Source organism: Lontra canadensis, unplaced genomic scaffold (assembly GCF_010015895.1).
Source record: "Lontra canadensis isolate GAN:19392208 unplaced genomic scaffold, GSC_riverotter_1.0 scaffold80, whole genome shotgun sequence".
Taxonomy (NCBI): Eukaryota; Metazoa; Chordata; class Mammalia; order Carnivora; family Mustelidae; genus Lontra; species Lontra canadensis.
This window is the reverse complement of record NW_022631074.1, coordinates 9,629,967-9,651,777: the sequence shown is the minus strand read 5'-3', so window position 1 is coordinate 9,651,777 and position 21,811 is coordinate 9,629,967. Positions and strand designations below refer to the sequence as shown.

At 37.5% G+C, this 21,811-nt stretch overlaps 1 protein-coding gene across 1 annotated transcript; it reads right to left on the bottom strand.

Annotated features, from left to right (window-relative positions):
* Nucleotides 1-16,442: 16,442 nt before the first annotated feature.
* On the bottom strand, nucleotides 16,443-17,372 carry LOC116882070 (olfactory receptor 5H2-like). The gene has a single exon (XM_032882264.1). The coding sequence runs from the start codon at nucleotides 17,370-17,372 to the stop codon at nucleotides 16,443-16,445; it is 930 nt and encodes a 309-aa protein (XP_032738155.1).
* Nucleotides 17,373-21,811: the final 4,439 nt, after the last annotated feature.

Sequence of the window (21,811 nt, the reverse complement as noted above, 5' to 3'; positions counted from 1 at the left end):
TAAAATAGTTTAAAAAAATTATAATGTGGGATAAAGGATAGTTAATATCCAAGTGACTTACCTTGAAACTTTTAATCAGAAAATGTATTCAGTTAAACAGAATGGACTATTAATCACAATAACCTGGAAGATTTCTAACATAGGAATCATTAAGACCTGATACTTAAAGGCAGTTTAAATTTTAAATATTTTCCATTTTAATTCACTATACTTATAAAGTCATTATAATTATGTTAGGGATAATAAAACATTTTTAAAGAGAGTAATTCAATCTCAGAGTTATTTTGCTTATCTAGATTATGGCTATCAACAAAAATATATAGATTATTCACCATTTGCTTTACATTATTCATCTGTTTTTTGGTAACTGTAATCCCAATATGAAACTATTATAACTGTAACAATATTTCCAATTTATATATAAAGAATAATGAATATTATAGAAATCATTTCTGTCTTACCCATATCTTACAAGAAATCTGAGGAAATCACTTCAAAGTGTAGGCTTTCAAAACAAGAAAAAAATACAATAGCTCTGCAATGGCCATAAGGCAACAACTCTTAACACACTTATTCATTTTGGAGACTTCATTTGCTAAAATCAGCAGAATGTTGTTTATATAAATTTGCTTTAAATGCAAGAGTCAACCAATCCTCAGAAAACTACATGCTTTTACAAAAAAAAAAAAACAAAAACTGAAGGACTAGAAAACTAAATTTCTTCTAATAGCACCCAAGGGTTCCCTTTAGGACAAAGGGAACTAAGCTGTTTTTCTGGGCATTGCAGATTAGAATCTGTATGAGAAGTCCAGGTGTCCCAATAGGTTTTACAGACTGAGAACATCATGTCACATATACAGTTCTAGTTACAACCGTTGAAATTGCACACTGCGCTGCTGCTTTCCACCAATAAGAACACTTCTGGCATGTTTAGGCAAACCAGTTTATCTATGAATTGGTGTTGCTTTGAGGACTTTGATTAATATGTTCTTGTCTGAGCTAATCATACATGATTTTATTGAGGCCAGAGTACTAGGGTCCCTTCAGGAGCCATCCCCAAGGACAGTTGTCCTCATGCAAACTGCAGCTCACAAACTAGACCTGACTGCACACTTTAAGCTGAAATTTGATGAGAAATATCAGTAGGCAAAGTTCAGGGGAGTGCAAAGGAAATAATGATAAAGCACTACAGTGAGACATGCCATAGCTCAGTGTTTCTTAATTTTTTTTTAATTTTTTAAATTTCTTTTCAGTGTTCCAGAATTCACTGTTTATGCATCACACCCAGTGCTCCATGCAATATGTGCCCTCCACAATACTCACCACCAGGCTCACCTAACCTCCCACACCTCTCCCCTCCAAACCCTCAGTTAGTTCCTCAGAGTCCACAGTCTCTGATGGTTGGCATACCCCTTCAATTTCCCCAACTCCCTTCTCTCCATCTCCCTATGTCATCCTTGTTATTCTTTATGCTCCACAAATGAGTGAAACCATACGATAATTGACTCTCTCTGCTTGACTTATATCACTCAGCATAATCTCCTCCAGTCCCATCCATGTTGATGCAAAAGTTGGGTATTCATCCTTTCTGATAGAGGCATAATACGCCATACTATATATGGACCACATCTTCCTTATCCATTTGTCCATTGAAAGGCATCTTGGTTCTTTCCACAGTTTGGTGACTGTGGCCATTGCTGTTATGAACATTGGGGTACAGACAACCTTTCTTTTCACCACATCTGTATCTTTGGGGTAAATACCCAGTAGTGCAATTGTAGGCTCATAGGGGAGCTCTGTTTTTAATTTCTTAAGGAATCTCCACACTGTTTTCCAATGTGGCTGCACCAACTGGCATTCCCACCAAAGTGTAAGAGGGTTCCCATTTCTCCTCATCCTCTAACACTTGTTGTTTAGTGTCTTGTTAACTTTAATGCCTGCGAATCTCGTAGAGAGAGAACTTGTTAAAATGCAGACTCTGGATAGGGAGGAGTCAAGATGGCGGAGAAGTAGCAGGCTGAGACTACTTCAGGTAGCAGGAGATCAGCTAGATAGCTTATCTAAAGATTGCAAACACCTACAAATCCAACGGGAGATTGAAGAGAAGAAGGACAGCAATTCTAGAAACAGAAAATCAACCACTTTCTGAAAGGAAGGACTGGCAGAGAAGTGAATCCAAAGGGACGGGAAGATAGACTGCAGGGGGAGGGGTCGGCTCCCGGCAAGTGGTGGAGCAACGGAGCACAAAATCAGGTCTTTTAAAAGTCTGTTCTGCTAAGGGACATCACTCCATGTGGGGTCAGTGTGGCCTCAGGACCCACAGGGTCACAGAAGGATCGGGGGTGTCTGAGTGTCACAGAGCTTGCAGGTATTAGAACGGGGAAGCTGGCTACAGAGACAGAGCTGAGGAGTGAGCTCTCAGCTTGGGGTTACCTTGAACCGGTCGCAGGCTGGGTGAGCTCGGAGCATGGCCAGAGGCCGGGGAGACGGGAGTGATTGGGCGCTATTCTCTGAGGGCACACTGAGGAGTGGGGTCCCGAACTCTTGGTTCCTCCAGGCCGGACACTGGGAGGTAGCCATTTTCATTCCCGTCCTCCGAAAGTCTACGGAAAGCATTCAGGGAACAAAAGCTCCTGAAAGCAAACCCGAACTGATTACTCAGCCTGGTCACTGGTAAGGGCGGTGCAATTCCACCTGGGACAGAGACACTTGAGAATCACTACAACAGGCCCCTCTCCCAGAAGATCAACAAGAAATCCAGCCAGGACCAAGTTCCCCTACCAAGGAGTGCAGGTTCAATACCAAGGAGAACAGCGGAATACTAGAGGAGGAGAAAACAAAGCACCGAACTCATGGCTTTCTCCCCATGATACTTTAGCCTTGCAGTTAATTTAATTTTTTTTTTCTTTTTCAATTTTTTTTTCTTCTTCTGCTAAATTTTTTTTAACTTTTACCTTTTTCTTTTTTAATGATTTTTAACTAGTTTATCTAATATATATATATTTTTTTCTTCTTTTTAATATTTTTTCTCTATTCATTTTATTTTTTTAATTGTTTCTTTTTTTTCTATACCTCTTTTTATCCCCTTTCTCTCCCCCCCTCATTTTGTGATCTCTTCTGATTTGGTTAAAGCATATTTTCCTGGGGTCTTTGCCACCCTTTTAGTATTTCACTTGCTCCTTCATATACTCTTATCTGGACAAAATGACAAGGCAGAAAAATTAACCACAAAAAAAAAAAAAAAAGAACAAGAGGCAGTACCAAAGGCTAGGGACCTAATCAATACAGACATTGGTAATATGTCAGATCTAGAGTTCAGAATGACGATTCTCAAGGTTCTAGCCAGGCTCAACAAGGCATGGAAGATATTAGAGAAACCCTCTCAGGAGATATAAAAGCCCTTTCTGGAGAAATAAAAGAACTAAAATCTAACCAAGTTGAAATCAAAAAAGCTATTAATGAGGTGCAATCAAAAATGGAGGCTCTCACTGCTAGGATAAATGAGGCAGAAGAAAGAATTAGCGATATAGAAGACCAAATGACAGAGAATAAAGAAGCTGAGCAAAAGAGGGACAAACAGCTCCTGGACCACGAGGGCAGAATTCGAGAGATAAGTGACACCATAAGACGAAACAACATTAGAATAATTGGGATTCCAGAAGAAGAAGAAAGAGAGAGGGGAGCAGAAGGTATATTGGAGAGAATTCTTGGAGAGAATTTCCCTAATATGGCAAAGGGAACAAGCATCAAAATCCAGGAGGTTCAGAGAACCCCCCTCAAAATCAATAAGAATAGGTCCACACCCCGTCACCTAATAGTAAAATTTACAAGTCTTAGTGACAAAGAGAAAATCTTGAAAGCAGCCCGGGACATGAAGTCTGTAACATACAATGGTAAAAATATTAGATTGGCAGCAGACTTATCCAAAGAGACCTGGCAGGCCAGAAAGAGCTGGCATGATATATTCAGAGCACTAAATTAGAAAAACATGCAGCCAGGAATACTATATCCAGCTAGGCTATCATTGAAAATAGAAGGAGAGATTAAAAGCTCCCAGAACAAAAACTGAAGGAATTTGCAAACACCAAACCAGCTCTACAGGAAATATTGAAAGGGGTCCTCTAAGCAAAGAGAGAGCCTAAAAGTAGTAGATCAGAAAGGAACAGAGACAATATACAGTAACAGTCACCTTATAGGCAATACAATGGCACAAAATTCATATCTCTCAATAGTTACCCTGAATGTTAATGGACTAAATACCACAATCAAAAGACACAGAGTATCAGAACGGATAAAAAAACAAAACCCATATATGTTGCCTACAAGAAACTCATTTTAAACCCGAAGACACCTCCAGATTTAAAGTGAGGGGGTGGAAAAGAGTTTACCGCATTAATGGACATCAGAAGAAAGCAGGAGTGGCAATCCTTATATCAGATCAATTAGATTTTAAGCCAAAGACTATAATAAGAGACAAGGAAGGACACTATATCATACTCAAAGGATCTGTCCAACAAGAAGATCTAACAATTTTAAATATCTATGCCCCTAATGTGGGAGCAACCAACTATATAAATCAATTAATAACAAAATCAACCAAACACATCAACAATAATACAATAATCGTAGGAGACCTTAACACTCCGCTTACTGAAATGGCCAGATCATCCAAGCAAAAGATCAAGAAGGAAATAAAGGCCTTTAACAACACACTGGACCAGATGGACATCACAGATATATTCAGAATATTTCATCCCAAAGCAACAGAATACACATTCTTCTCTAGTGCACATGGAACATTCTCCAGAATAGATCACATCCTCAGTCCTAAATTAGGTCTCAAGTGCTTTCAAAAGATTGGGATCATTCCTTACATATTTTCAGACCACAATGCTCTGAAGCTAGAACTCAGTCACAAGAGGAAATTTGGAAAGAACCCAAATACATGGAGACTAAACAGCATCCTTCTAAAGAATGAATGGGTCAACCAGGAAATTAAAGAAGAATTGAAAAAATTCATGGAAACAAATGATGATGAAAACACAACGGTTCAAAATCCGTGGGACACAGCAAAGGCAGTGCTGAGAGGAAAATATATAGCGGTACAAACCTTTCTCAAGAAACAAGAAAGATCTCAAGTACACAACCTAACCCTACACCTAAAGGAGCTGGAGAAAGAACAAGAAAGAAAGCCTAAACCCAGCAGGAGAAGAGAAATCATAAAGATCAGAGCAGAAATCAAAGAAATAGAAACCAAAAAAACAACAGAACAAATCAACGAAACTAGGAGCTGGTTCTTTGAAAGAATTAATAAGATTGATAAACCCCTGGGCAGACTTACCAAAAAAAAAAAAAAGAGAGAGAGAGAGAGAAAGGACCCAAATAAATAAAATCATGAATGAAAGAGGAGAGATCACAACTAACACCAAAAAAATACAGACAATTATAAGAACATACTATGAGTAACTCTACGCCAACAAATTTGACAATCTGGAAGAAATGGATGCATTCCTAGAGACATATAAACTACCACAACTGAACCAGGAAGAAATAGAAAGCCTGAACAGACACATAACCAGATTGAAACAGTCATCAAAAATCTCCAAACAAACAAAAGCCCAGGGCCAGACGGCTTCCCAGGGGAATTCTACCAAACATTTAAAGAAGAACTAATTCCTATTCTCCTGAAACTGTTCCAAAAAATAGAAATGGAAGGAAAACTTCCAAACTCATTTTATGAGGCCAGCATCACCTTGATCCCAAAACCAGACAAGGATCCCATCAAAAAAGAGAACTACAGACCAATATCCTTGATGAACACAGATGCGAAAATTCTCACCAAAATATAAGCCAATAGGATTCAACAGTACATTAAAAGGATTATTCACCACGACCAAGTGGGATTTATTCCAGGGCTGCAAGGTTGGTTCAACATCCGCAAATCAATCAATTTGATACAACACATTAATAAAAGAAAGAACAAGAACCACATGATACTCTCGATAGATGCTGAAAAAGCTTTTGACAAAGTACAGCATCCCTTCCTGATCAAAAGTCTTCAAAGTGTAGGGATAGAGGGCACATACCTCAATATTATCAAAGCCATCTATGAAAAACCCACTGCAAATATCATTCTCAATGGAGAAAAACTGAAAGCTTTTCCACTAAGGTCAGGAACACAGCAGGGATGTCCGTTTTCACCACTGCTGTTCAACATAGTACTAGAAGTCCTAGCCTCAGCAATCAGACAACAAAAGGAAATTAAAGGCATCCAAATCGGCAAAGAAGAAGTCAAACTATCACTCTTCGCAGATGATATGATACTATATGTGGAAAACCCAAAAGACTCCACTCCAAAACTGCTAGAACTTGTACAGGAATTCAGGAAAGTGTCAGGATATAAAATCAATGCACAGAAATCAGTTGCATTTCTCTACACCAACGACAAGACAGAAGAAAGAGAAATTAAGGAGTCCATCCCATTTACAACTGCACCCAAAACTATAAGATACCTAGGAATAAACCTAACCAAAGAGGCTAAGAATCTATACACAGAAAACTATAAAGTACTCATGAAAGAAATTGAGGAAGACACAAAGAAATGGACAAATGTTCCATGCTCCTGGATTGGAAGAATAAATATTGTGAAAATGTCTATGCTACCTAAAGCAATCTACACATTTAATGCAATTCCTATCAAAGTACCATCCATTTTTTTCAAAGAAATGGAACAAATAATCCTAAAATTTATATGGAACCAGAAAAGACCTCGAATAGCCAAAGGAATATTGAAAAAGAAAGCCAAAGTCGGTGGCATCACAATACTGGACTTCAAGCTCTCTTACACAGCTGTCATCATCAAGACAGCATGGTACTGGCACAAAAACAGACACATAGATCAATGGAACAGAATAGAGAACCCAGAAATAGACCCCAAATCTATGGTCAACTAATCTTCAACAAAGCAGGAAAGAATGTCCAATGGAAAAAAGACAGCCTCTTCAATAAATGGTGTTGGGAAAATTGGACAGCCACATGCAGAAAAATGAAATTGGACCATTTCCTTACACCACACAGGAATATAGATTCAAAATGGATGAAGGACCTCAGTGTGAGAAAGGAATCCATCAAAGTCCTTGAGGAGAACACAGCAGCAGCCTCTTCAACCTCAGCCGCAGCAACATCTTCTTAGGAACATCGCCAAAGGCAAAGGAAGCAAGGGCAAAAATGAACTATTGGTATTTCATCAAGATCAAAAGCTTTTGCACAGGAAAGGAAACAGTTCACAAAACCAAAAGACAACTGACAGAATGGGAGAAGATATTTGCAAACGACATATCAGATAAAGGGCTTGTGTCCAAAATCTATAAAGAACTTAGCAAACTCAACACCCAAAGAACAAATAATCCAATCAAGAAATGGGCAGAGGACATGAACAGACATTTCTGCAAAGAAGACATCCAGATGGCCAACAGACACATGAAAAAGTGCTCCACACCACTCGCGATCAGGGAAATACAAATCAAAAGCACAATGAGATATCACCTCACACCAGTCAGAATGGCTAAAATTAACAATTCAGGAAATGACAGATGCTGGTGAGGATGCGGAGAAAGGGGAACCTTCCTACACTATTGGTGGGAATGCAAGCTGGTGCAACCATTCTGGAAAACAGCATGGAGATTCCTCAAAATGTTGAAAACAGAACTACCCTATGACCCAGCAATTGCACTACTGCGTATTTACCCTAAAGATACAAACGTAGTGATCCGAAGGGGCACGTGCACCCGAATGTTTATAGCAGCAATGTCTACAATAGCCAAACTATGGAAAGAACCTAGATATCCATCCACAGATGAATGGATAAAGAAGATGTGGTATATATACACAATGGAATACTATGCAGCCATCAAAAAAATGAAATCTTGCCATTTGTGACAACGTGGATGGAACTAGAGGGTATCATGCTTAGCATAATAAGTCAATAGGAGAAAGACAACTATCATATGATCTCCCTGATATGAGGGAGTGGAGTTGCAACATGGGGGGTTAAGGGGGTAGGAGAAGAACAAATGAAACAAGATGGGAGTGGGAGGGAGACAAGCCATAAGTGACTTAATTTCACAAAACAATCTGAGGGTTGCTGGGGGGAGGAGGGTTGGGAGAGAGGGGTGGGGTGATGGACATTGGGGAGGGTATGTGCTATAGTGAGTGCTGTGAAGTGTGTAAACCTGGCGATTCACAGACATGTGCCCCTGGGGATAAAAATATATTATATGTTTATAAAAAATAAAAAATAAATAAATAATTAAAAAATTAAAAAGATTTTTTAAAAATGCAGATTCTTTATGAGTAGGTCTGGGTGAGGCCTGAGGGTCTTCAGTCCTAACCTGGTGATTGCTGCCTCTGGACTTGTATCACCCACAACGCCTTTGTCCTTGGAGGGCTAGATTTTCAGAGAGCCCAGATCATGGGAGTAGAACAATCTAACAGATTACAAAGGGAGAAGCTAGGAGTAACCAGATGGTGTGGGAGAGGCCAGCATGGTTGGGATCACACAAGCCCTTGGAGGCTCATTCAGAGACCTTGTATTTTACCCCAACTTAAAGGAAATGGGGGATTTTGAACATGGTGGTATATGTGTTCAGGTTTGCCTTTTGTGCATTACAAAGTAAGTTGTCAATGAGCTTTCCTTCAGAAAAATAAAAATTTATTTCTTTGTGACATTGTGATTTACTACTTGAAGAGTAGAAAAAATCTTCAGCCTTCACATGGGACTTCATTGGCAGCTAGGGGAAAACAAACAGCATCAGTTTTAGCAGACTGATTGATCAATATTCTTGCTTCCTTATAATTTTGATTGTGCAAGCCAAAATGGAGGAGGGAAAACAGCACTGATAAAATAATGTCATTCTGAAAACTTAGTAGAAAGGTGGAGTAAGCAGGATGGTGTGCAGTGATGGCTTCAACATAATGCAAATGGCTTAAACCTACTGACTCCTTCAATTTTGTATAAATACCTCAACTCATTTTGTTGTCTCCCTTGAGCACAGAAGGTCTGTGACGTTGCTTCCCGTAAGAGTAGTCTTCTCTGCCTTGTTAATTTATACAAATGGGTTGTAGTTTTCACATGCATTTTGCTGATAACACACTGTATAAAGCATCTTCTTGTGTCCTGTTTTGATATCTTTATATCTTGTTTGGGGAAGTATATTCAAATCCCGGCCAAGTTTTTAATTGAGTTAATTCTTTTGAGTAAATTTTAATTAGTGTGTTTTGTGAATTCTTCCTATATACAAGTTCAAGTCATTATCAGATATATGATGTACAAATATTTCTCAGGATTCTTGTTGTCTTTTTTCCCACAAAGATATCAAACTGGTCCAGTACACACATGGCATTATGATGTTTGACACCAGTGAGCAAAAAGTAGCAACTGTTCAATGCTTCCTGGTAAGAAATGTGCATGACAGAGGGGGAGAAATAAATCCAACAATATCCAGAATACCTGGCTGGCTCACTGCATAGAGCATGAAATTCTTGATTTGAGGGTTGTGATTTCCAATCCCCCATTGGGTGTGGTGTCTACTTAAAAAAACATATTTAGAGACCTTATACTTGTGAAATTCCTAGGGTTCAGTGATATAGGGCACATGAACATTTCCCTTCTGAGGTGAAGGGTAAGTTGCTGCATCTGGCCCCTCCCATATCCTAAAAAGAGTCACAACACCTAGTGGGTTCCTGTGGATTCTGGACACTGTATCATCCTCATTTGGGTGTATTATACCAGCCCATTTACGAAGTGACCAGATAAACTGCTAGTTTTGAGATAGGCTCAAAACAGGAAAAGGCTTTGTAACAAGTATAGGGTTGCTGTCCATGGCGCTCCACCAATTAGGTCATGTAATTCCTTTTATTTCCTTTACCTTTGGAGACATATCTGGAAAGAAGTTGCTGTGGCTGATGTTGAAGAGGTTACTGCCTATGTTCTCCTCTGGAATTCTGACGGATTCCTGCCTCACATTGAGGTCTTTTATCTATTTCGAGTTTATCTTTGTGTATGCTGTAAGAGAACGGTCGAGTTTCATTCATTTATTCTACCAAAAGCATCATCTTGGACTTTTCAGAATTCCTTATCTACTACCCAAAATCATAGGATTACATGCAGTGTATCTTCTGAACAAGGAATTTACTTCACATCCAAAGAGTGCAGCAAAGGACCCATGACCATAAAATTCACTGGTCTTATCCCCACCTCCATTCTGAAGCAACTTATTTGATAGACTGTGGAATAGCCTTTTTGGAGACTCCTTTATAGCATAACTACATGTGATACCTTACAGCATTAGAGTATTTCCAGAAGGCTGTATGTTTTCTGAGTCAGCAACCAGTGTATTATACTGGTTCAGTGGGACCACTCACTGTTACTCCCAGGAACCCACTGTCATTTTTTTTTTTATTTTATTGGCCACCAGCATAATTTTTGCTTTATGTACCCTTGATCTTATCATCTGGTGGTCTAGAGGTCTTGGAGCCAAAGTGAGGAATGCTGTTATCAGGATACAGAACAGTGATCCATGTAGCTGGAAGGAGAAGTGGACTCCCCACTGAGCAGGAAGTCTGATACAGGACTGTATCCCAGGATCCTGAGATCATGACTAAGCCAAAGGCAGATGATTAACGGACTGAGCCACTAGGTGTCCCTGGAATATGTTGTATATGAAATTTCATTGAGAATGATGATCCAAAAGTTCATTCTACTTAAAAAATTCATTTTTTAACTGAACATAATTTAAAAAAAAAAAGAAATCTGATGCATTAAGAAAAGCTCATTTTTGAATGAACTAAGGTCCCATCTATTAACCTTACCCAAATGCGGCAATGGAGTTTTCATTGGCTATCATCACTTTCAATCATGGTTTCCAAGAGAAAGTTATAAAAGGTCCACAATTCTTCATCCTTTAAAACAAGAGCCCCATTGAAATTTGGACTCACCATCCCAAAGCAGGTAGGAAAGTACAAACCAGAGGGTAGAAACCTTTAGAATATTCACATATTGTGATTAAGTAGGAGAGAGAGGATGTGCAGAAACTCCATTTTGACTGTCTCTAAATATTTTGTTATTATAAAAACTTTGCTTCACTGAGTATTTTAAAACAGTGGTTCCTAAGTATGGCTTCAAGCCAATAGCATTAGCATAACTAAATCAGAAACACTACTGATGGAGCTTATCAATATGCTTTCACAAGTTCTCCCCATGATCTTGATGCCCACTATAATTTATGAACCACCATAGTAAAAGAACATGAATGTCTATGCCAGAGAGATTTTGACATATACTGAGTAAACATACTCAGTAAGATTTTGTCATAGCTGGTCTACAATGAAGACATTGAGAAATACTGTTCTAGTGTTGAATGATGTTTTTCTTAACCTAATTACGGTATTTCCTTGAATACGATGTAAGACAATTTTGTTAGCAATCTCCTGAACAGTAGAAAGTATTGTAAAGTGATGAGAAAAGTGTATGTATACTACATTAATTACATTTAAATAGATATTAAATATGAGTTGTTCTTTTTGAGACTTTTATTCAAGATAGTTAACATACACTATTATATTATTTTCAGGTGTACAATATCATGCTATATATTTCTCAGTTCTCATCAAGATAAGTCCACTCTTAATCTCTTTTTTCTATTTCACACATCCCCCACCCCCACTCACCTTGCATCCACCAGGATGTTCTCTTTATTTAAGTTTCCTTTTATGTTTGTTTGTCATTTTAGTTTTATTTTTCATTTGTTTTGTTTCTTAAATTCTACATATGAATGAAATCATATGGTATTTGTTTCCCACTGATTTATTTCCCTTAACATTGTGCCTTCTAGGTCCTTCCATGTTGCTGCACATCACAAGATGTCATTCTCTTTTATGGCAAAATAATATTCCAGTGTGTGTGTGTGTGTGTGTGTGTGTGTGTACTTCTTCATTATCCATTCATCAACCAATGGACATGAATTGCTCCCATATCGTGGCTATTTTAAATAATGTTGCAATAAAATCCAGTTGCATATATCTCTTTGAAATAGGTTTTCACTTTCTTTGGATAAATACTCAGTAAGGGAAATAATGTATCATATAGTAGTTCTACTTTTCAATTTTTTTAGGAACCTCCATACTGTTTTTTATAGTGGCTGCACCAATTTGTGTTCTCACCAAGTGCACAAGTTTTCCTTTCTATATACATGTTCACCAACATTTATTATTTCTTATGGTTCTGATTATAAGTATTGTGACAGATGTAAGGTGATATCTCATTGTTTTCATTTGCATTTCCCTGATAATTAGTGATGTTGAACATCCATCCATTTATGTGTCCATTGGCCATCTATGTCTTCTTTGGTGAAAATTCTATTTCAGTCCTCTGCCCGTTTTTAATCAGAGTATTTGGGTTTCCTTGGTGTCCAGTTGTGTAAATTCTTTATATATTTTGACTCCTGTTTATCAGACATATCATTTGGAAATATCTCCTCCCTTTCAGTAGGGTGCCTTTTGTTGTTGGTGGTGGTGGTAGTTTCCTTTGCTGTGCAGAAGATTTTTACAGGAATTATGAGATCTTTTAAATCTTCAACTTAAGAAAATTAACCTTCATAATAAAGAACAAGCAAAGTATGTAATCTGTGTTTCCAAGGGATGACTTAATCCCACATCAGCAGCAGTTGTTCTAACTTAACATTGTGATATCACAAACTTAACATTGTGATATCATCCTTTACATCTAAGTATCTATTAAATAATACATATGTAATGTCATATATTCTTTTTAAAGAACTGATAGAATATCTTGTCTATAATATGGGCTTTGCACAGATATATATTTTTTACCTCTTTCCTGACATGCTACTTATATCACAAAAATAGTATACAAAATGAATAGCGCTGTAACAGAAATGAGAATGGGATTACATCAGTGGACAAAGGATTTTGATGGATTTCTGGAAGGAATAAGATAGATGGTATTTAACTGGAGTTCCAACCAGAAGAAATGAATCTACAGACCTGAAATATACAAGAGGAGGCTACAGAGGAAGTCTGAGCTTCTGAGAGACCCCCAGCTCTCTGTCCCATACTCATCCAGCCTACAGTCAGACCTGAGAGGTAACACACCATTCTCAGACTCACAGGTGGATGTCAGACTTCTCATTCAAAGAAAAAGCCAATTAGGAAAACAGACCTTTCTGAGACTGAAGAAATACACAGTAGTAGTTTATATTACTATTTTTGTTTTGGGGTCATAAAAATGAACGAACAAGAAAAATCTAGATAATTAACAGGAAAAATCAGAATGATATGAATATCATAAAACAAAGAATCAATAAGCTGCACACATAAGCAAGATATAAATTCTCAAGTTTAAAGAGTAAAAACAGCTGCACATTAATCCATTCAGTTCCTTTGCTAGGTCTTGGGAGTATCTCTCAAGAAAACAAAAAGAGAGCAGATGACCTGGTCTAATCTTGTGATCTGTACCTCCAGAAGTACATGATAATGATATTTTTCTTTATTTTTTCTTTATTTATTTTAAATATTTCATTTATTTATTTGAGATAAAGCATGAAGAAGCAGAGGGAGGTGGAGGAGATGTAGAGGGAGAAGCAGGAGCCCCATTGAGCAGGAAGCCTGATCTCTGGACTCTGGGATAATGACCTGAGCTGAAGGAAGATGCTTAAGGAACTGAGCAATTTAGGCACCCTGTCTTTCTTTTTTTAATAATGATATTTTTATTAAATAGTTATGTGTGTTATATCTTTAAAGAAGCATCTAATGAAAGGGCTGCTCCTTGATATTGTCTCATACTCCATCCAAGGAACTAATTCTAGTGATAAGAGGAAGAATTCACTTTATGTCTATGATGCTCAAGATTGTCATGAAAGAAACAGGAAGAGGAGTTGGCCTGCAGCAGCCATCCCCAACCTAGTAATTTCCCTGGGCTCATTAACTTACTGAAAAAGAGTGACATGACACATTCTATTGTGTTTTATGTGTTCATGCTGTTACATTTTTAAAATTTCACAGGTAGTTCACAAATACTTAGGACCTCAGTGTAAGTCACTGTCCTATATGCGGAACAAGTTCAGGAGTACTAGGACTTCTAAGTTATATTCTAAAAGAGTGTGTAAAACAAAAATAAGTACTACGCAAGGCCAAGTGTGATCTAAGAAGAATAAATAAACTAATATGCTTCAAATGAGTATGAATTCCTATCCTCTTTGTGGTAATCTGGAAATGCATCAAGGAAGCTATAACACTTACGTTGCTAGACCTTAAAGAAAAAACATCACATCCATTGCAAATACACATGAGTAGTTTTGGAGTGACATGGAGGATTTTATTCTCTATGGAGAGACCTAAATAGGCAAAACATTTGAACCTGAGAGAATGAGGTGTTTCCAGAAGGCTTTCAATAATTCTATATGGGTATAAAACATGGTCTTAGGAGAATTGGAGGGAAAACACTTCAGTGTTAAACCAAGGTTTACTTAAAAACAAAACCTCAAATAATGCCAGGGTGAACAAGTGCAGGCTGAAGAAGATACTGATAGTTACGTGGATATATATGTAAGTGTAGATCTAACTAGATCTGTATTATATATTCTGGACTTACACATGAGCAGAAAAATATATGCATATGTATACATATATATGCATATGTATATACACACATATGTCCACACATATATTTTTTGTATGTTCAACATATATATACACACATATATAATATATACACATATATATTTATATACATATATTTTTGTAGATAGATACATATATATCTACAAAAATATACCATATATGATACTACATAACCTAGTGGCAAAGACAATCTATTAAATGTTATTGAAAATATATCATTAACGTTAGTTATGTTTACAAAGTTTGGGAAGTAAGAGAGTATCAGTAGGATACTGATACTGATACTGAAGAGGATAAGTTATTAGAGTTTTGCAAATCACAGGAGTGGGTAGTCATGGGGATTACAGGCTTAGTGGTCTCAGTAGAACTGTGTATGGAATCAGTGGTAAGAAAGGAAGGGTAGAGGTGGACTGAGATGGATTACTCAGTATACTTTGCAAATGGAGTATGACAAAAAATAACATTTATGGACTTTGAGGCACAAAACACCATAATTCATATAAATTTTCATATCTCTCTTAAGTACCCACTAGGTACCCACTATGACATTAAGTCACCTTAAGATTACTTAGACTTTGGTAACATGCATTTAAAGCCCCTCATTGTCAATAACACATTCCAAAAACTACATATTACTGATTTTAAAATCTTTCTAGCTTAATTTTTTTTTTAAATTCTAGGGATACTGAGACCACTTTCTTCCAAGTTGGCCACTTTTGTCTATATCCACACCAGCTTAAGTCCTTGGTGAATGTGTTAGCTTTCTTTATTAGTGAAGTTTTACAGATTGTCCAACAACATACAAACACAGCTAGAAAGGTCCTATAGTAGGCATCATAGACAGTGAGAGGCAACTTGCCTCTCTCTTCCTCTAAGAAGCACACTAGCCTAAAAACATCTCTTAAAGCTTGACCCTTTCTACATTGTCTTAAAACCCTTGTCATTTTCTTCCCTCATTGCTCTCTTTTCTTTTTATTTCTCTCCGTGATTATCAGGGTTGAAGCCACACGAGAGGTAAAATTCACCATGCCCTAAATAAAGTAGAAAGAAAACCTTGATGGCTAGCAGAACTCTTGGGGTTTTCCTCTGTTCACTCAAACACAAGTCTGGCCTCTACTATCCAGTTAAATGGAACATGGGTCTTGGATATATAGCTGCATAAGTATCAAAGACATCAAAATCAAGTTCTGTTCAGAGGCACTATACTATTTTAGTACTTAATGCATTTATAAATCACACCAAGGAACAGACAAGTCTGTGAAATGTTTTCATTTTTGGTTTGTTTTATTTAAGTATGATATGAAAACTTGATTAAAATTCCTTGTATGTGGGTCCCTTGGTGTCTCAGTCATTAGGCTTCTGCCTTCGGCTCAGGTCATGATCTGTGGGTCCTGGGATTGATCCCCACATTAGGTAGGTGCCGGGGGGGTCCTTGCTCAGCGGAAAGCCTGCTTCTCCCTCTCCCACCCTGCTTGCTTGGATTTGCTCTCTCACTGTCTCTTTCTCTTTCTCTGTCAAATAAATATATAAAATATTTTAAAAAATTTTTTAATAATAAAATTTCTTGTGTGGTTTGAAAAATATACACAATATCTTTTATGAGATTATTAGGTTCTTCCTCCTAGTCATTGAAGACTAAGGTAATTATAACTGCAAAAAAAAATGACTATTACTCAACACATAGCAACATTAGTCCACAGAATTTTCTCATTTTAATGAAAGGAGAATAGATATTAGTATGAGATCTAAAGATTTCTCTTTAATATTTTTCTCAGTGAATCTATGACTTTCTTATTTCTCAGGCTATATATAATTGGATTTAAGAAAGGAATTATGACAGTGTAGAATACAGAACCCATCATATCTTGATCATCTGCCTCTGCAGATCCAGGGCGCACATACATGAAGAGAAGGGGGCCATAGTACAGAGAGACAGATAAGAGGTGGGCTCCACAGGTGGAAAAGGCTTTCCTTATACCTTGTAGAGACTTCTTTTTTAAAATTGTAAAGAGAACAAGTGTGTAAGACACAAGAACAGTTAAAATGGTAAATACTTGTATTGATCCAGAGAAAATAAATAGCATCAGATAATTAATAGAAGGATCAGTACACGAAATCTTAAGTAACGGTATAATGTCACAGTAAAAGTGATGTACTATGATGGAATTGCAGAAAGTTAATCTAAATAAAAAAGAAGCATGAATTATGGCATGAAGAAGGCCACCTAAAAATGACAAAACTATGAGCTGGATGCACAGCATATGGGACATAATCACTGGATAAAGTAACGGTATGCATATGGCCACATACCGATCATATGCCATTGTTGCCAGCAGAAAACATTCTGTGGTTGCACTGATTGCAAAGGAGAAAAATTGTATCATGCATTCAGAGAGAGAGATCATCTTGCTCTCAGAAAAGAAGTTGGCCAACATCTTGGGGGATACTGTGGATGATAACCAAGCATCCACAAATGCCAGATTCCCAAGAAATAAGTACATGGGGATGTGAAGGTGAGGGTCATTGCGGATGACAGCAATCAGACCAAGGTTCCCCACAATGGTGATGAGATATATAACCAAGAACACCAGGAACAAGGGAATCTGCCACTCTGGTTGATATGTGAGTCCTGTGAGAACAAACTCTTCCAGCTCTGTTGTGTTTTTAGTTTCCATATTCTTAAGAGATGGTCTCTGAAATTAAATGTGTAAACGAAAAAGAATATTCATTAATGATTTATAAAAGACGGTTCGGTGAGGGTAATTGATATAAAACCATACACTAGCCTGAAGGCACTTCAATTTTATTTCCTCTAATATGGCAACTATTGGGGGGGAATCATTATATTGCAAAAATATAATTACTTAAGTTCAAACTATGTGCAAAATAAACAGATTTAGAAGATAAGAAAAACATTCTGAACATGAGCAAGTTCTGTATATAGGACATTAATGCAGCATGAAAAGTAAAAATGTTAGAAAGGCCAGGATCATCAAGTGATCAATTCCCTGTGAAACATCTTCAGCTGTGTCCTTCAAACAACACGTGGAACTGAACAAACACATGGGACTGAAAGCTTTTAAGAAAGGGAGTGTCATCCTCAGATGTTTATTAAATTAAATATTTGCTTGTAGAAAATAGGCTGAAGGGAGGGGAAACTAGAGGAAAAAACACTAAACAGGAGCCATTTTATTGTCCAGCAATTCCCAAACCAAATTATACAAGAAAATTGGCTAGGACAGTTTTTGTACAAAATATAAGTTTTGAGATATTGCCATACAAATTGATTCAGATCTCATGAATTGGTTGGAATAATACGCATTTTGTAAAAGCTCCCTGGTTGATTGAACAGCATGTGCAGTTCTTGGTCTGTGTGCAATATGACACTGGGAATAAAGAGGGGACAAAGAGGTAGCTCAAAGTAAATCAGAATGTGCAGTCACTAGGATTCAGTGACATATTAGATGTGAAGGGACTTGGTCGGTATAGGAAAAAGAAGATATTTGGTACTTGGGTAGATGGTCATCAAGCATTGAGATTGAGGACTCAGGTGTGATGGGCAGTTTTTTCAAGGAGCATTCTGAAAACACCCAGGTGAAATGCACTCAGCAGAATAATTCTATGGGAACTTAATAGAAATGATGACTTGGGAGTCATTAGAGTGACTAAAGGCATAGTTTTGTATGACCTATCCATTGAAATGTATAAGGTAAAAGAGAAGGAGGAAAAAGAAACTTGTGGAAGTTAGAGATTACAAAATGGATATACATCATGTATGCATTGGCTAACATTTGATCCTCTATTCTACCATATGACTCTTGGTGGCAAACAGAAGCTGTCATTAAGGCCAGAAGCCAAAAGTTCTATAAACTGACTTTTCCATCATAGAGGACTTGCTGTAGGTTTGCCAGTAAAAGTCACCTATGCTGGATTTGGTAAATGGAGAGAAGGGGACAAATGGCCACGGAGAAAAAGGGGAATTTGGGTTGCGAAGTCAACCAAGGAAACAATATCGTGACCCTAGAAAATGTATCCTACACCTCAATGGTGTAGGCATATCAAAGGAAACTGTCACGTCTGCATCTAGTAGCAAGGACAGCAGCTCTTAGCGAGCTAGATAGACTAGGACAGATTTTGGCTGTTTCACAGGCTTTCTTGCATTGTGTTCCTGCCCATTTCTCCAGTGGGTTTCTCCACTCCCCTAACATTTCGACATTAAAGCCAATTTCCTTTCAATTAGCCCATTTCCTTTGACAACCAAGAGCTCTGGCTTACACAAAGTGAGAAAAGGAAAAAAAAAAAAAAAAAAAAAAAACAGAAAAGGACACTGAGCAGAGTGGCCAGAGATTCATGAAGGAATTGGAAAGCTGAGTGTTGCAGAATTAAAGGGAGAAAAAAAACCTCAACCAGGACAAAGTGAAGTACAGTGCCAAAAGTGAAATAAGTGCTCTAGTGGAATAGGAGAGATCAATGATCATTAAGTGTGGGAATTAATAGATTCCTGGTGGCTTTTGTGAGAGCAACGTCCAGTTTCTGATAGAGTTGAGGTCAGAGAGCAATGAGAGGAGAATGAGAAACATGGGGCACAACAGTGAGGAGAATGAAATATGGTGTGCTGAGGAATGTGGGGTGGAGATGGCAATCAGCTGCTGTCCACTGAGTATCCATGGTGTTTTCATAGGTGGATAGGGATAGGAAAGGCCAAGGCATGAAGAGAGAGAAAGAGGAAGTATCAGAGAAAGGCTGAAGATGAAACTGGGGAGAAGCTCAGACACTCCAGGTAAATATTTGTCTTAACTGTGGTTTTCATTAAAAATTGTCAGTACTGGGTATGATTTCTTTTTCTTTCATTCCAAATTCCTACTTTATTTTTCTATGGAAAATGTGTATGAAATAGAGATTTTCTTTTTTTTTTTTTGAGATTTTCATTTTAATATTAGGCTAGAAACTTTGTATTGGTCACAAATATACCAACATTGCTGAAAGCACATTCCGCATTTAAAAGTCACTTTATTTTGCTCTCACAGTAATTAGAACTGAGTTTCTCTAACTACTCTCATTTGATTTGAGAGCCCTTTCCTCTCCACTAGGTTTTAGCAGAATAAAATTGAGCTGAAGCCTGGAACCTACTGCTAGCAATATAAATGACCTATGCCAATAATTGCAATTGGTAAATGTATATTTATTTGGAATTGGTTTCCTTCCATGCAATCCCAAACTATGAGATAACTTAAAATTCTCAAGTGCAATCTGTGGGCTTTTATTAAGTCAGAAAGTAGAAAGGACCTGGAGGGACATTTTCTGCATTTTCATATATGTATATGAAATTATTGTCAAAAGTGGGTGAAAGGATACAAGGATACACAGGTGAATAGCAAGTGATTTAACTTAAAAGATTAGTCAGAGAATGTGGTTAATTAAGTGGAATAAACATTTTGAACAGAATCATCAGAGAGATTTCTTACATAGGAAACATTATGACCTAAATCCTTAAACCCATTTTTAAGCTGTCTGACCTTCTAGTAACAAAATTCATCCTAGGGAGTCATTGTCATTTTGCTAGCCAGATAATTAAATATGATTAAAGATTACAGTCAGTCTTAGAGCTATTTTGCTTACCCAGATTTATTCACAATAACAAAATATTATTAGATTATTCATTATTTGTATTCTTTTCTTTTTCATTCCAACTTTTTATTTAAATTCTAGGTAGTTAAAATATAGTATAATACCAGTTGTTTTCCATTTTCCACCTGCTATTCAGTCATCTTATAAACAAAATCAAAATTATCTCTAAATGTAATAGCATTTTTAACTTTCTATAAAAAATGCGGAGTATTGGGGCGCCTGGGTGGCTCAGTGGTTAAAGCCTCTGCCTTTAGCTCAGGTCATGATCTCAGGGTCCTGGGATCGAGTCCCGCATCGGGCTTTCTGCTCAGCAGGGAGCCTGCCTCCTCCTCCTGTCTCTCTCTGCCTGCCTCTCTGCCTACTTGTGATCTGTGTGTCAAATAAAAAAAATAAATAAATCTGTAAAAAAATAATAATAATGTGGAGTATTACATAAATCAATCCCTTACCTATATCTGTTAAGACATTGTGGAAATCCTTTCAGGGTTAAGCTTTCTCAAGTAGAAAAAAAATAAAAGTTGCACCGGAATGACAGTAGCACCAGCAGCAATTCTTTGCACACCGATTCATTCTGGAGGCTTCATTTACCAAAATCAGCAAAATGTTGTTTATATAAATCTTCTTTGAACTCAAGAGTCACCAAGTTGTACAACTGTGTGCTTTTACCAGAAGAGGAAGGCGTGAAGAATTCCTAATGGTTCCCTTTAGGACAAAACCAAGCTGTTCTTCTGGGCATTGCAGATTAGAATCTGTATGAAAAGTCCACATGTCCCACTGGGCATTATAGCCTGCAAAATCATAATTATGTCATATATACAGTTCTAGTTGTAACAGTTTAATTTGCACACTATATCATTGCTTTCCACCACAAATGACATTTCTGGCATGTTATGCAAATCAATTTAATTATAAAATAGGTGTTGTTCTGAGTGCTTTGATGAATATGTTCTTGTCTGAGCTAATCATACATAATTTATTGGGGCCAGAGTTCTAGGTTCCCTTCAGGAGCCAAGGAAACTTGTCCCCAAGGAAAGTTGTCCTCATGCAAACTGCAGCTCACAGTCCAGATCTAGACCTGACTCCACACTTTAAGCTAAAATCTGATGAAAAATCTTACTAGGCAAAGGTCAGGGGAAGTGCAAAGGGAAACAAAGATAAAGTACCACAGTTGAGAGGTACCCTAGTTCAGTGCTTCTCAAACTTTAATGCCTGTGAATCTCCTAGAGAGAGAGCTTGTTAAAATGCAGATTCTGTGCGAGTGGGTCTGGGTGAGGCCTGAAGGTCTTCATTTCTAACATGGTGATTGCTACCTCTGGATTTGTGTCATCCACAAGGCTTTTGTCCTTGTCGGGCCTAGATTTTCAGAGGGCCCATATCATGGGAGAAGAACTGCATTGTAAATGTAGCTGGCATGTTAGGAAAGTAGCAGACAAGAGCCAGTTTGGGATCCAGGAGGCCAGTGTATATGGATCACAAGGGACTTTGG

What these genes read in the sequence shown, in the direction of transcription:
- LOC116882070 (XM_032882264.1), bottom strand. Translation starts at nt 17,372, where the DNA reads ATGGAAACTAAAAACACAACAGAGCTGGAAGAGTTTGTTCTCACAGGA.